The sequence below is a fragment of the Leucoraja erinacea genome, chromosome 39 (assembly GCF_028641065.1).
Source record: "Leucoraja erinacea ecotype New England chromosome 39, Leri_hhj_1, whole genome shotgun sequence".
NCBI lineage: Eukaryota > Metazoa > Chordata > Chondrichthyes > Rajiformes > Rajidae > Leucoraja > Leucoraja erinaceus.
This window is the reverse complement of record NC_073415.1, coordinates 9243753-9256012: the sequence shown is the minus strand read 5'-3', so window position 1 is coordinate 9256012 and position 12260 is coordinate 9243753. Positions and strand designations below refer to the sequence as shown.

The 12260-nt window shown below is 46.6% G+C and overlaps 1 protein-coding gene across 1 annotated transcript; it reads right to left on the bottom strand.

The window, feature by feature from the left end:
• Nucleotides 1-904: 904 nt before the first annotated feature.
• Nucleotides 905-8184, bottom strand: LOC129714558 (guanine nucleotide-binding protein G(I)/G(S)/G(O) subunit gamma-7-like). The gene is made up of 3 exons (XM_055664260.1): nucleotides 7429-8184; nucleotides 4807-4943; nucleotides 905-1773 (listed from the first exon to the last, which is right to left on the bottom strand). Exons 2-3 carry the CDS (start codon nucleotides 4900-4902, stop codon nucleotides 1648-1650), a joined length of 222 nt encoding a protein of 73 aa, XP_055520235.1. The 5' UTR covers nucleotides 4903-4943; nucleotides 7429-8184; the 3' UTR covers nucleotides 905-1647.
• Between the last annotated feature and the right edge of the window lie 4076 nt (nucleotides 8185-12260).

Genomic DNA, 12260 nt, shown 5'->3' with positions numbered 1-12260 from the left:
CGCACAGCAGCTCCCAACCCTGTGACACCACCTCTCCTCCCCTCTGTCCTGCTTCTCTCTCTACTGTGGCAGGGTTTGGTTCCAGGATGGAACCCAGGGCTCAGTGCAGGTAGCTGGCCTTGTGGCTCTGCCTCGTCTGCAGGGACAACACACTCGCCTGAATCAGAAGGTTGTGGGTTCAATTCCTGCTCCAGCGTCTTGAGCACAGAAACTAGATGAACCTTACGATGTAGTGTGTTTGTAACATAGGACATGAGCCCTCTCCGACCATTATATGGATTTAAAATAATTGTGTCTGTGCCTTCTCCTTGTACCTTTTCCTGTATGTTCACAAAACCTGTATCTTTCCTGACACTAAGCCCTGGCGTTTGCCCCAGTTGCCTGAATGCAATCCTCATGCCTTTTCTTTTTCTTACATACTCAAAGTATACCAGTATATATAATTATATATACCAATGCATATTTAGAAAGAGCAGTGGGTCAAATAGTATGGGATTCAATAAAACCTTCTATTGTCACATTTAGAGACCCGAGTTCAATCCTGATCTAAGGGGCTGTCTGTGCAGAGTTTGTACAGTCTCCCTGTGACTGCGTGGGTTTCCTCCAGCTCCTCTGGTTTCCTCCCACACTCCCAAAGACAGGCGGGTTTGTAGGTTAATTGGTTCCTTGAAATTGTCGGTTAAAAAAGTTGTAAATTGTCCCTAGTGTGTGGGATAGTGCTAGTGTACGGGGTGATCACCATTCAGGGTGGGCTGAAGACTGTTTCACGCAGTATCTAAAGTTCTTACCCAAAGTAATACAATTTATTACATGCATTCTTGTTCACCCCAAGCGGCAGTCGTTTGGTTGAGGAATATACAATTCTGGATAATGAGCTGCACCTTCATGGCTGATTATCTTTCTGTTACCCGATCAGACCCTCTCACCCCTGCACTTTGATGCTTTTTGGAAGCAGGCAGAGTAAATAATCTTAGTTTTCTTAATCACATGATGGGAAGATCCTGTTGTAGTTGTGTGTGCATGGAGAAGTTGGAACTAATACTGCTCAACAGACTCATAGATCTCCTTCCGCCATGTTGCCTCCATCTTGTCTCCTGGTCATAACATTCAGAAAGCTGTAGTCAAATGCGAAGTCGGGAGAATGCCTTTAATTTCCAACAGTCACGCATTAAAATTGATGATTCCTAACACAATAAGTCTTCTCACTGACCTTCCCTTGTCCACCCTTTGGCACCTAAACCTTATCACAGAACCTCCACCATACACCTCTCCAAGGGCACATTGCTGTCTTCAAGACTGAAGCCAGAATCCATCTTGGGTTCTAACCAAAGACCGAGGGGACTGAGAAGGTAGAAAGGTCCCATGTCATCCCCACTCTTCGTCCCCATCTCTCAACACTATAAAACAATGACCATTTGCAATGTTTGTACCCAGGGCCTTTGCTGTGTTACTACGATATGTACATCACTACTGCTGCTCCCCAACCTTCTGGCCGGCTCCTGCCTCTCTACAGCTCAGAAATTGAGATTATTAATGTATGCCATCTACATTGACTGATGAGGAATGAGAGGTCTGTATGTCTGGGGTAATGCAGGAATGGATGATGCTTCCAAATAGATGCTGGGTGATGAATCTCCGTCGGTGAGGCTACAATATGGCGCAAGGCTTCTTGTCTTTGAAAGGATTGTCGGAGGTTGGAATTCCTGTCAGCAGTGGGTCCTTTGTGCCATGTTCCTCGCAGTAGTTCATCAGGTCTGTGGCAGCTTTTGAAATCTGTGGAGGGAGGGAGTGTGAGAGAGAGACCAAGAGATTAAAGTATGTGAAAGGCAAGCAAGCGATAGAGTCATACAGCATAGAAACTGGCCCTTCTGCCCAACCTGCCCATGCCAACCATGATCGTCCATCTAGGCTAGCCTGATGCGTTTTGTCCCTATCCCTGTAAACCGTTCCTATCCATGTACCTGTCCAAATGACACCTGTTCTCCAATCTAAAGTTAGTGTCTGAAAATGAGGTTAAAGCTCTTGGTATCCCAGTGGGCATCACGGCAGTAGAGTTGCTGCCTCACAGCGCCAGGGACCCGGGTTCGATCCTGACTACGGGTACTGTCCGTTCTCCCCGTGACCACATGGGTTTTCTCCAGGTGGGCTCCAGTTTCCTTCCACATTCCAAAGGTGGGCAGGTTTGTGGGTTGATTGGCTTCTGTAAATTGTCGCTAATATGTAGGATGTGAAAGTGGGATAACTAGTACACCGGTGATCATTGGTTGGCGTGGACTCGATGGGCCGAAGAGCCTGTTTCCGCGCTGTATCTCCCAAACTAAAAACTGATTACCCCCCTTCCCTTGAGTGAAAACCTTTACAGCATTGTTTCAGAAATCACCCTTGAGTTTGTTCCATGACAGTAAAATTACTTGGCCTACCTGCAGGGACTTGCTTTCCCATCTCATAAACATGCCCGTAAACTTGTAGTTATCAACTTGGGTAACTGATGCAGATATTGATCACCTTCCATCCAGTCCATCTTCACTGTGCGTTGCATCAGGAAGGCCGGACATGTTGTCAAAGATTTAAGAACTGCAGATGCTGGAAAATCGAAGGTAGACAAAAGTGCTGGAGAAACTCAGTGGGTGCAGCAGCATCTAAGGAGCGAAGGAAATAGGCAACGTTTCATCCCGAAAAGTTGCCTATTTCCTTCACTCCTTAGATGCTGCTGCACCCGCTGAGTTTCTCCAGCACTTTTGTCTACATGTCGTCAAGGATGCCTGCTTCCTTGGCTATTCCCTTCTCTGTCTTCTATATTCTGGGAGAGGGGCTTGAAAGCCCCTGGACATCCAGACTTAAGAACAGCTTAAGATAGACACAGAATGCTGGAGTAACTCAGCGGGACAGACATGCAGCGTCTCTGGAGAGAAGGAATGGGTGACGTTTCCGGTCGAGTCCCTTCTTCAGGCTGGTCAGGGGAAAGGGAAATGAGAGATATAAACGGTGATGTAGAGAGATATAGAACAAAAGAATGAAAGATATGGAAAATGTAACGATAATAAAGGAAACAGGCCATTGTTAGCTGTTAGCTACAGTGGGTGAGAACGGGAAGCTGGGGCAACTTGGGTGGGGGAGAAATGGACAGCTTCTTTCCCACTGCTGTCAGACTCCTGTACAAATCACACCCCTTTCTGGAAGGCACATCCACTTTTAACTCTACCTCATTCAGTTATTCCACTCTTAATGTTTATGGGGTTTTTTTTGCACTATAATCTCAGCACCATTTTGCGGTTTTGTATTTATTATTGTATCTATTATTGTCATGTCTACTGTTTGCTCCTTGAACTTCATGCATGCAGGAATATCATTACTTTCCAGTGTATATGTTTTTTTTTTTTTTAATTTCTATTTATTTTTTACTGCACACTGAATGGACACTGGTTGAGCAACGTTTTTTTGTTTCCTCTGGGTATGTGAGTACTCAGGAAAATGACAATAAAGATATACAATACAATACAATAAACTAAACAAAACTATCAGCATATTCACACCTTGGTTTATCCCTGCTCCCACCCACACTCGACAGTACAACCACCCTGGTGCCTGAGAGATGTTTCTACTCTTCGGTGAGAAGAACAAACAAATAAATCCCTTAGGAAATGATCCTGGAAGTGGTGAGAATGTGGAACCAGCTCCTGAAGGCAGCGCTGGAAGAACTCAGCGGGTCAGGCAGCATCTGGGGAGGAAATGGACAGGCGACGTTTCGAGTCAGGACCTTTCTTCAGACGTAACTCATGGCGTAGAGAGAAGTGGATAAATGTGCTGATACTGCGGTAAAGGGATGGTGAGCATGGTCCCAGATAGAGCAAAGATCGCAGCACTGATCTGCTTGTGATCAATATCCACGTCACTTTCCTAACTTGCTTTGCAGTTTTTTAATTGACCCATGTGTAGCTTGAATGAAACAAAACATAATTACAAAAACTTTTGAAAGATAATGAATTCCTGGAAATGGAAGTGAGATAACCGATAATAGTCATACTGTGTGGAAACAGGCCCTTTGACCCAACGTCCACACCGACCAACATGTCCTATCTACACTAGATCTACCTGCTTGTATTTGGCCCATATCCCTACAAACCTGTCATACCCTGTCTGATTGTTTCAAGCGTTGGGATAGCCCCTGCTTCAACCACCTCCACTGGCAGCTCGTTCCATACACCCACCACCATTTGTGTAAGGATAAGGATAGCACAGAAACACTGCCTCACAGCATCAGAGACCCAAGATTGTTCACAACCTTTGGTACTGTCTGTATGGAGTTTGCACAATCTCCCTGTGAATGTGTGGGTTTCCTCTGGGTGTCCGGTTTCCTCCCACATCCCAAAGAAGTTCAGTAGTGTAGGTTAATTGCCCACTGTGGAGGGAGTGGAGTAACAGAATTGGATGGTCGGTGTGGGCCAAAGGGCCTGTTTCCATGCTGTATCTCTAAAGCGATTAACTAGGGGAAGAAGGTGACATGCTGCCAGATAAAAAAAGCTTTGTCTAGAACGTGTCAGAACAGAACATGCTCTCTTCTGTTTCACTAAATTTCTAATTAATAATATTTTGTGTTTATGGTTTCTCAAATTTCGGTACCATTTATTTGTCCATCTGTAGCTGTCATTTATTTTGCAGACCTGCTCATTTCTTCTCCACCCTTCCTCGAGTTGGTCTCATGCCCGAATTGGAATCAATCTGCTGACCACACTCCCATGATCCACTGACTGACAAATTCTCCAGAAAAGTCTCTTCATCTCCTGCCACTGATTGCCATGGATTTACCTTAATCCGTTCGATGCCCGCCTCCATCCGCAGCTGTTCCACCGCCTTCCTGGTGTGAGCGATGTGGTTTGCGGTGATTGCCTTTGTGGACATCATTGAGCCTGTGCCAACTGCAGTGAGCAGCCCCAGCTATAATTCTGTGGGATGCAAAACAGAGCAGAACCCGTGGGGCAAATGCAGGAATCCATCCGCACAGTACTGGTAATGTCTCAGCAAGCAGACCCTCGGCATTTGTTAGAACAAGGTCCAAGATGCAAGACCCTTTCTAGAAAATAACAGGTTGAATCCTTCTCTGGGCACTCGGACAGGGATTAAACCAGAACTGGAGAAGGGTCAGCTGCATGAAGTCACAATAGACAATAGGTGCAGGAGTAGGCCATTCGGCCCTTCGAGCCATGAATGTGATCATGGTGATAATCCACAATCAGTACCCCATTCCTGCCTTCTCCCCATGTCCCCTGATTCCGTTATCTTTAAGAGCTAACTCCAACTCACTCTTGAAAGCATCCAGAGAATCAGCCTCCACTGCCTTCTGAGGTAGAGACTTCCACATTCTGGGGAGTAACTAATGAGTCCTGAATGGCAGCATCAAATCTCAAGAATGGGTGAAAGGTAATAATAAAAATAATGTTTATTTATATAGCACTTTTCAACAAAATCAATTTGAACCAAAGTGCTTTACAGAGATTGATTAAACTAATTGAACAGATGAAATGTCAATAAATCCATACAAAAGAAAAAAGAAAAAAGAAAAAAGAAAAAAAGACACAGAACAGTACACTATATAAATCAACAAGAAACGTCCAGGTAGACTACAAACAGAGTCTGAAGAAGGGTTTCGGCCCGAAACGTTGCCCATTTCCTTCGCTCCATAGATGCTGCTGCACCCGCTGAGTTTCTCCAGCTTTTTTGTGTAACCTTCGATTCGCCAGCATCTGCAGTTCCTTCTTAAACACTACAAACAGAGTAGTTACACTGAAGCTCAACATTTTTGTGGTCCCAGTGCCCATCCAAGTTTCTCTAATCAATCCATGACCTGATAGTTTGTGTTTAGTTTAGAGATACAGCGTGAAAACAGGCCTATCGAGTCCACGCCGACCAAAGATCACCCCGTATACCAGTTCTATCCTACACTCGAGGGACAATTTTACAGAGGTCAATTAACCTACCTGCACGTCTGGAACATGGGAGGAAACCTGAGCACACAGAAAAAAACCACGTGGGCACAGTGCAAACTCTGTACAGACAGCACCCATAGTCTGGATGGAACCCGTGTCTCTGACGCTGTATGGCAGCAATTCTACTGCTACGCCACTGTGCTGTCCCTTAAGTGCCCCCCCCCCCCCCCCCCCCCCCGGTTTGCCAATTAAGTTGCGCCTCAGGTAATCTCCAAGCCTATGTGGTTGGTCTAATAATTTCCCTTCCAAATCCTGTGGTGAGCCTGAACTATTAAGGCAAATTCTTCATCAACCAACTGGTATGAGTATTCTACATACTCCCTCTCACCTCCCTCTTCTGATGTCTGCAACTCAAACCCAGTCTCATTAGCAAGCCTTAGCTTTAGGCTCTGTTCTTTAAGGCTGAGCAGTCCCACAACAGGCGGTGCATAAGACAGCACCCAGCACAGATGGTTTATGCTCAAAGGCCCTACAGAATGCCACCTAGATCTCACAGTGGATGCTGCTATGATGCCAATACTCAACTCCACCACCCATTTACCACAGCATCTCCCATGTATACATCACCTTTGATAATGTTACACATTGTTACATATTGTTGCACGTTGTTACAGTGCTACACATTGTATCAGATTGTTGCACATTGCTACACATAGTTGCATATTGTTGCACATTGCCCAAGATAGACACAAAAAGCTGGAGTAACTCAGCGGGTCAAGCAGCATCTCTGGAGAAAAGGAATAGGTGACGTTTTGGGTCAAGACCCTTCTTCAGACTGAGAGTTGGGGGATAGGGGAACAAGCTTTTTTTTGGTCCATCTTCGGTTTAAACCAGCATCTGCAGTTCCTTCCTACACAAACAATCCCAAGACACGCCACAGAAGCACAATCAAGCAAAACATAGGTGTTGGGGCTGATAACCTGTAGAGATCGTAAAGGTTAATAAGGAGCGCGAGAGAGAGATAGAGGAGGTTAGAGTTGAATGTACGGGTGGGAACTTCAGAGTTTGGAGCCCAATGGCAGAGATGAAATCCAGGAAAGGAACAGAAATGGAATAGTGTGTACATACATAAAAGATGAGGCCAGCCAGAAAGTGCTGGAGTAACCCAGCAGGTTAGGTAGCATCTCTTGGAGAAAATGGACAGGTGATGTTTCGTGTTGTGACACGTCTTCAGACAGTCACCTATCCATGTTCCTTCTTATACACAATGTATTATACTATTCTCTAACTCCACACGTTGTAACATGGAAAAAGAGTAAAATAGTGCTTGGGTATCATAGGAGTTCTATCCAAAGTCCAGCAAATCTACCAATCTAACACTAGAAAACAGAAGCTACTGTATTAGAGTTTTACTGTAGTCTATTAACTTGTCCATTGATTAAATTAGTAAGATATTAAAAACTAATAGTACTAACTGACCAAGATTAAACACAATTTTACATACCCAAGGCAGCAACTAGTTCTTGGACTCTGTATTCTCTCTCTTCAGAGCTCTGGTGTAGATGGTGCAGGTAAACCACTTCAGATGGGAACCAGAATTCCCTTTGAAGGTAAAACCGGAGACAGCAGCCTTTCCTCGTGCTCGGAGCAAAGTGTTCAGACTGACTGATGTACTACTGATGCTGGTGCACATTGCTCACACTCTGCCTCCATCCCACCTCCCTCCCTGATTCATTTGCTTCCCGGTGCTGCAGAGCAGTGGCTCACTCATTGAAAATGGCAGGGAGCTGCCTGCACACCAAGGGGTCATGCAGTTAAATGTCAGACTTCAAAACAACCCATCCCTCCCTCCACTGCTCTTTGCTTATTTATAAAGTCTTTGTTTTAAAAATAAGGCCTCTTTGGAATTCTTTTAATCCTTCAGGGCCACAGCACAATGCTCCTGTTCAGATGTTTAAAGTTGCATCTTTGAGAATAATTGAAGTTGTGAGAGGGTTGATAAATCCGAAGGGACCGTTTATTATCTTTGTGATGATTTAAACAAAGAACACCCGTAGAACAGTGCAGTAGGATAGACCAAAGGGGATCAGTTGATATTTGTTACTTGGATTTCAAAAGGCCTTTGATAAGGTGCCACACATGAGGCTGCCAAACAAGATGAGAGCCCATGGTATTAGTGCGGATAGCACGGATGGAAGACTGGCTGAATGGCAGAAACATAGAAATTAGGTGCAGGAGTAGGCCATTGGCCCTTCGAGCCTGCACCACCATTCAAATATGATCGTTCATGCCTGATCATCCAACTCAGTATCCTGTACCTGCCTTCTCTCCATACCCCCTGATCCCCTTAGCCACAAGGGCCACATCTAACTCCCTCTTAAATATAGCCAATGAACTGGCCTCAACTACCTTCTGTGGCAGAGAATTCCAGAGATTCACCACTCTCTGTGTGAAAAATGTTTTTCTCATCTCGGTCCTAAAAGATTTCCCCCTTACCCTTAAACTGTGACCCCTTGTTCGGGACTTCCCCAACATCGGGAACAATCTTCCTGCATCTAGCCTGTCCAACCCCTTAAGAATTTTGTAAGTTTCTACAAGATCCCCCCTCAATATTCTAAATTCTAGTGAGTACAAGCTGAGTTTATCCAGTCTTTCTTCATATGAAAGTCCTGACATCCCAGGAAGGCAAAGAGTTGGTATATAACGGGAGCTTTTTTTCTGGTTGGCTGCCAGTGACCAGTGGTGTTCCTCAGGGGTTAGTGCTGGGGCCACTGCCCTTCATGTATATTAATGATTTGGATGATGGCTTTGTAGATGATGCAAAGATAAGTGGAGAGGCAGATAGTGTAGAGAAAGAAGATGGTCTGAAGAGGGACTTGGACAGCATTGGAGAATGGGTACATAAATGGCAGATGGAATACAGTGTAGCAAAGTGTGCAGTCATGCACATTGGTAGTAGAAATAAAGGTGTAGGCTATTTTCTAAATGGGGAGAGGATTCAGAAATTTGAGGTGCAAAGAAATTTGGGAGTACTTGTGTAAGATTCCCAAAAGGTTAATTTGCAGGTTGAATCGGTAGTGAGGGAGGCAATTGCAATGTTAGCATTCATTTCGAGAGGACTAGAATATAAAAAGCTGGGATGTAATTGGCTTTAAAAGGCAATGATTAAACCGCATCTGGGGTATTGTGAGCAGTTTTGGGCCACGTATCTGAGGAGGGGTGTGCTGACTTTGGAGCGGGCCCAGAGGAGGTTTACGAGAATGAACCCAGGGATGATTGGGCCAACATATGTTAACATTAGATAATGAGTGTTTGACAGCTCTGTGCCTGTACTCGCCGGAGTCCTGTCCACTCAATCCATTCTATCCTCTGTCCACTCGCTCCTCTGTTCATACTGTCAATTCTGTCCACTCTCTCCCATGTCTATCTGGCCATTCTGTCCACTGTCCACACCCTCCACTCTGCCCACTTTGTCCACACTCTCCATTATGTTCACACTGTCCACTCTGTCCACACTGCCCACTCTGGCCACACTCCACATTGCCCACACTGCTCACATTGTCCATACTGCCCACACTGGCCCCACTGTCCACACTGCTCACATTGTCCACACTGTCCACACCGGCCACATTGTTAACACTGTCCACACTGTCCACACTGGCCCCTCTGTCCACCCTGCCCACTCTGTCCCCACAGTCCCCACTGTCCACCCTGTCCACACTGCTCACATTGTCCACACTCACTGTCCACACTGTCTGTCCACACTGCCCACCCTGCTGCCCATCCTGTCCACCCTGCCCACATTGTCCACACTGTCCACCCTGCCCACATTGTCCACACTGTCCACCCTGCCCACATTGTCCACACTGTCCACACTGCTCACATTGTCCACACTGTCCACACTGTCCACACCGGCCACATTGTTAACACTGTCCACTCTGTCCACTCTGTCCCCACAGTCCCCACTGTCCACCCTGTCCACACTGCTCAATCTGCCCATACACTCCACTCCAGCCCCACTGCCCACTCTGTCCCCACAGTCCCCACTGTCCCCACTGCCCACCCTGCCCATCCTGTCCACCCTGCCCACATTGTCCACACTGTCCACCCTGCCCACATTGTCCACACTGTCCACCCTGCCCACATTGTCCACACTGTCCACCCTGCCCACATTGTCCACACTGTCCACCCTGCCCACATTGTCCACACTGTCCACACTGCTCACATTGTCCACACTGTCCACACTGTCCACACCGGCCACATTGTCAACACTGTCCACTCTGTCCACTCTGTCCCCACAGTCCCCACTGTCCACCCTGTCCACACTGCTCAATCTGCCCATACTCTCCACTCCGCCCCACTGCCCACTCTGTCCCCACTGTCCACACAGTCCCCACTGTCCACCCTGCCCACACTGTCCACTCTGTCCACACTGTCCACACTGGCCCCTCTGTCCACCCTGCCCACTGTGTCCATTCCCCCCCACAGACACTGACCGACTGACCCTCTCTCTGCTCCCTCCGGCTCCCCGTGTGATTGGCTGTGAGAGGGGCTGCAATGGGATCGGCGGGCGCTGGGGGGCGGGCTAGAGCCGGCGCGCAGCCGCAGTGTGGAGCGGCGGGAGAGGACGATTTTGCAGTGACCTTGCGGTGACCGGGATAACCCGGGGTGAGTGGAGGGTGAGGGGGGAGGGGGGGGGAGGGCCACTGTGGGATAGTGGGATCTTGCTGTGTACCAGTGGGCCAGAGCATCTCACTGCCCCACTGACAGCCAGGGTAGGGATGCTGCCAGCCACCTCTGTGGTCATGGGCCGCTGTGCAGCATCCTGACAGACAGCCTCTGTGCCATGTGTTTTGCCTTCCATCACAGTGTGTTTGGTGAACTCACTGTGGTGGATGTAAAATTTGTGTTGATTGTGTGTTTTTGTCATTTTTTTAATTATATGTATGACTGCAGGGAAACGAAATTTCGTTACATGACAATAAAGGAATCTAATGTAATCTAATCTAATCTAAAAATAAGGAACTGCTTCTTATTGCAAAAATGGTGCAGGGGAGAGAAAATACTTTGGCTTCCATCACAGTGAGGAGGGGATTCCCTGTGATGGATGTTTGTGTGAATTGAATTGTTTTTGTGTCTTGTAGGAATTGTTTTGTTTGTATGGCTGCAGAAACGGAGTTTCGTTTGAGTCTCACTGAGGTTCAAATGACATGGAATAGATATTGTATTGCAGATGCTGGAAAATCGAAGGTAGACAAAAGTGCTGGAGAAACTCAGCGGGTGCAGCAGCATCTATGGAGCGAAGGAAAGCCTATTTCCTTCGCTCCTTAGATGCTGCTGCACCCGCTGAGTTTCTCCAGCACTTTTGTCAGTCTCTGTGCCATTGCAGGTTTTTAAATTGACAATTGTGTTCAAGAGAGGGTTAGATTTAGCTCTCAGGGCTACAGAATCAAGGGATATGGGGAGAAAGCAGGAACGGGGTACTGATTGTGGATGACCAGCCATGATCATATTGAATGGAGGTGCTGGCTCGAAGGTCCGAATGGCCTACTCCTGCACCTATTTTCTATGTTTCTATGGTAAACCTCTGTCATTGAATGCAACTTAAATGCCTGGCTGAATTGTTTCTTCTTCTTTTTGCATATGGCGTGCACAGCCTAAAGTTGTACGACAACTTGTTCTAATTGATCTTATTTGATTGTGCACGCCAGGTTGATTGCATTCGTCGAAACAGGTCGGACCACGTGAAGGTTGTAATCTCCCACCCCGCTGATTTGTTTCCAGGGGTTCTGATAGGGATTATATTCACCCTCAAGGTGAATGGAGTTTGGGATGCAGTGTCTGAAGAGGTGGCAGAGTAAGATATTCTCGTAATGTTTTAAGAACCGTCAGGATAATTACATGAAACACAGAGGAATAGAAGGTGATTGAGTCATCACTTGGCCGTACTGTGTGCAGTTCTGGTCGCCCAGCCACAAGAAGGATGTTGTTAAGTTGACAAAGGGTGCTGAAGAAACTCACCAAGATGTGGTGGGTGCTAATCCTCATGCACTTTGTGCTTTCATTGTAATTTAACATCTAGCCCAACTCGTGACTGCAAGTTTCATGCATCTTGTGTTTTATGGGTTAAAAGGTTTTTTTTCCCTCCATACTGTACAGTTCCTTGAATCTCGGACTAAATAAATGGGTGTAGTACAGACCGCTGCAGTGAGAGGCATGGACATGATGGGCTGAAGAGCCTGCTTCTGTACTCTGGTTCTGTAACATTGCATCTTTCCTGCTGCCTTGTCTCAATCCCTCTCACTAACCCCGGTTTCTGTGGCTCATTCATTCCAG

What these genes read in the sequence shown, in the direction of transcription:
- LOC129714558 (XM_055664260.1), bottom strand. Translation starts at nt 4,902, where the DNA reads ATGATGTCCACAAAGGCAATCACCGCAAACCACATCGCTCACACCAGG. An exon ending in CGGGCATCGAACGGATTAAG is followed by an intron (nt 1,774 to 4,806) that starts GTAAATCCATGG and finishes CTCCCTCCACAG; the next exon opens with ATTTCAAAAGCTGCCACAGA.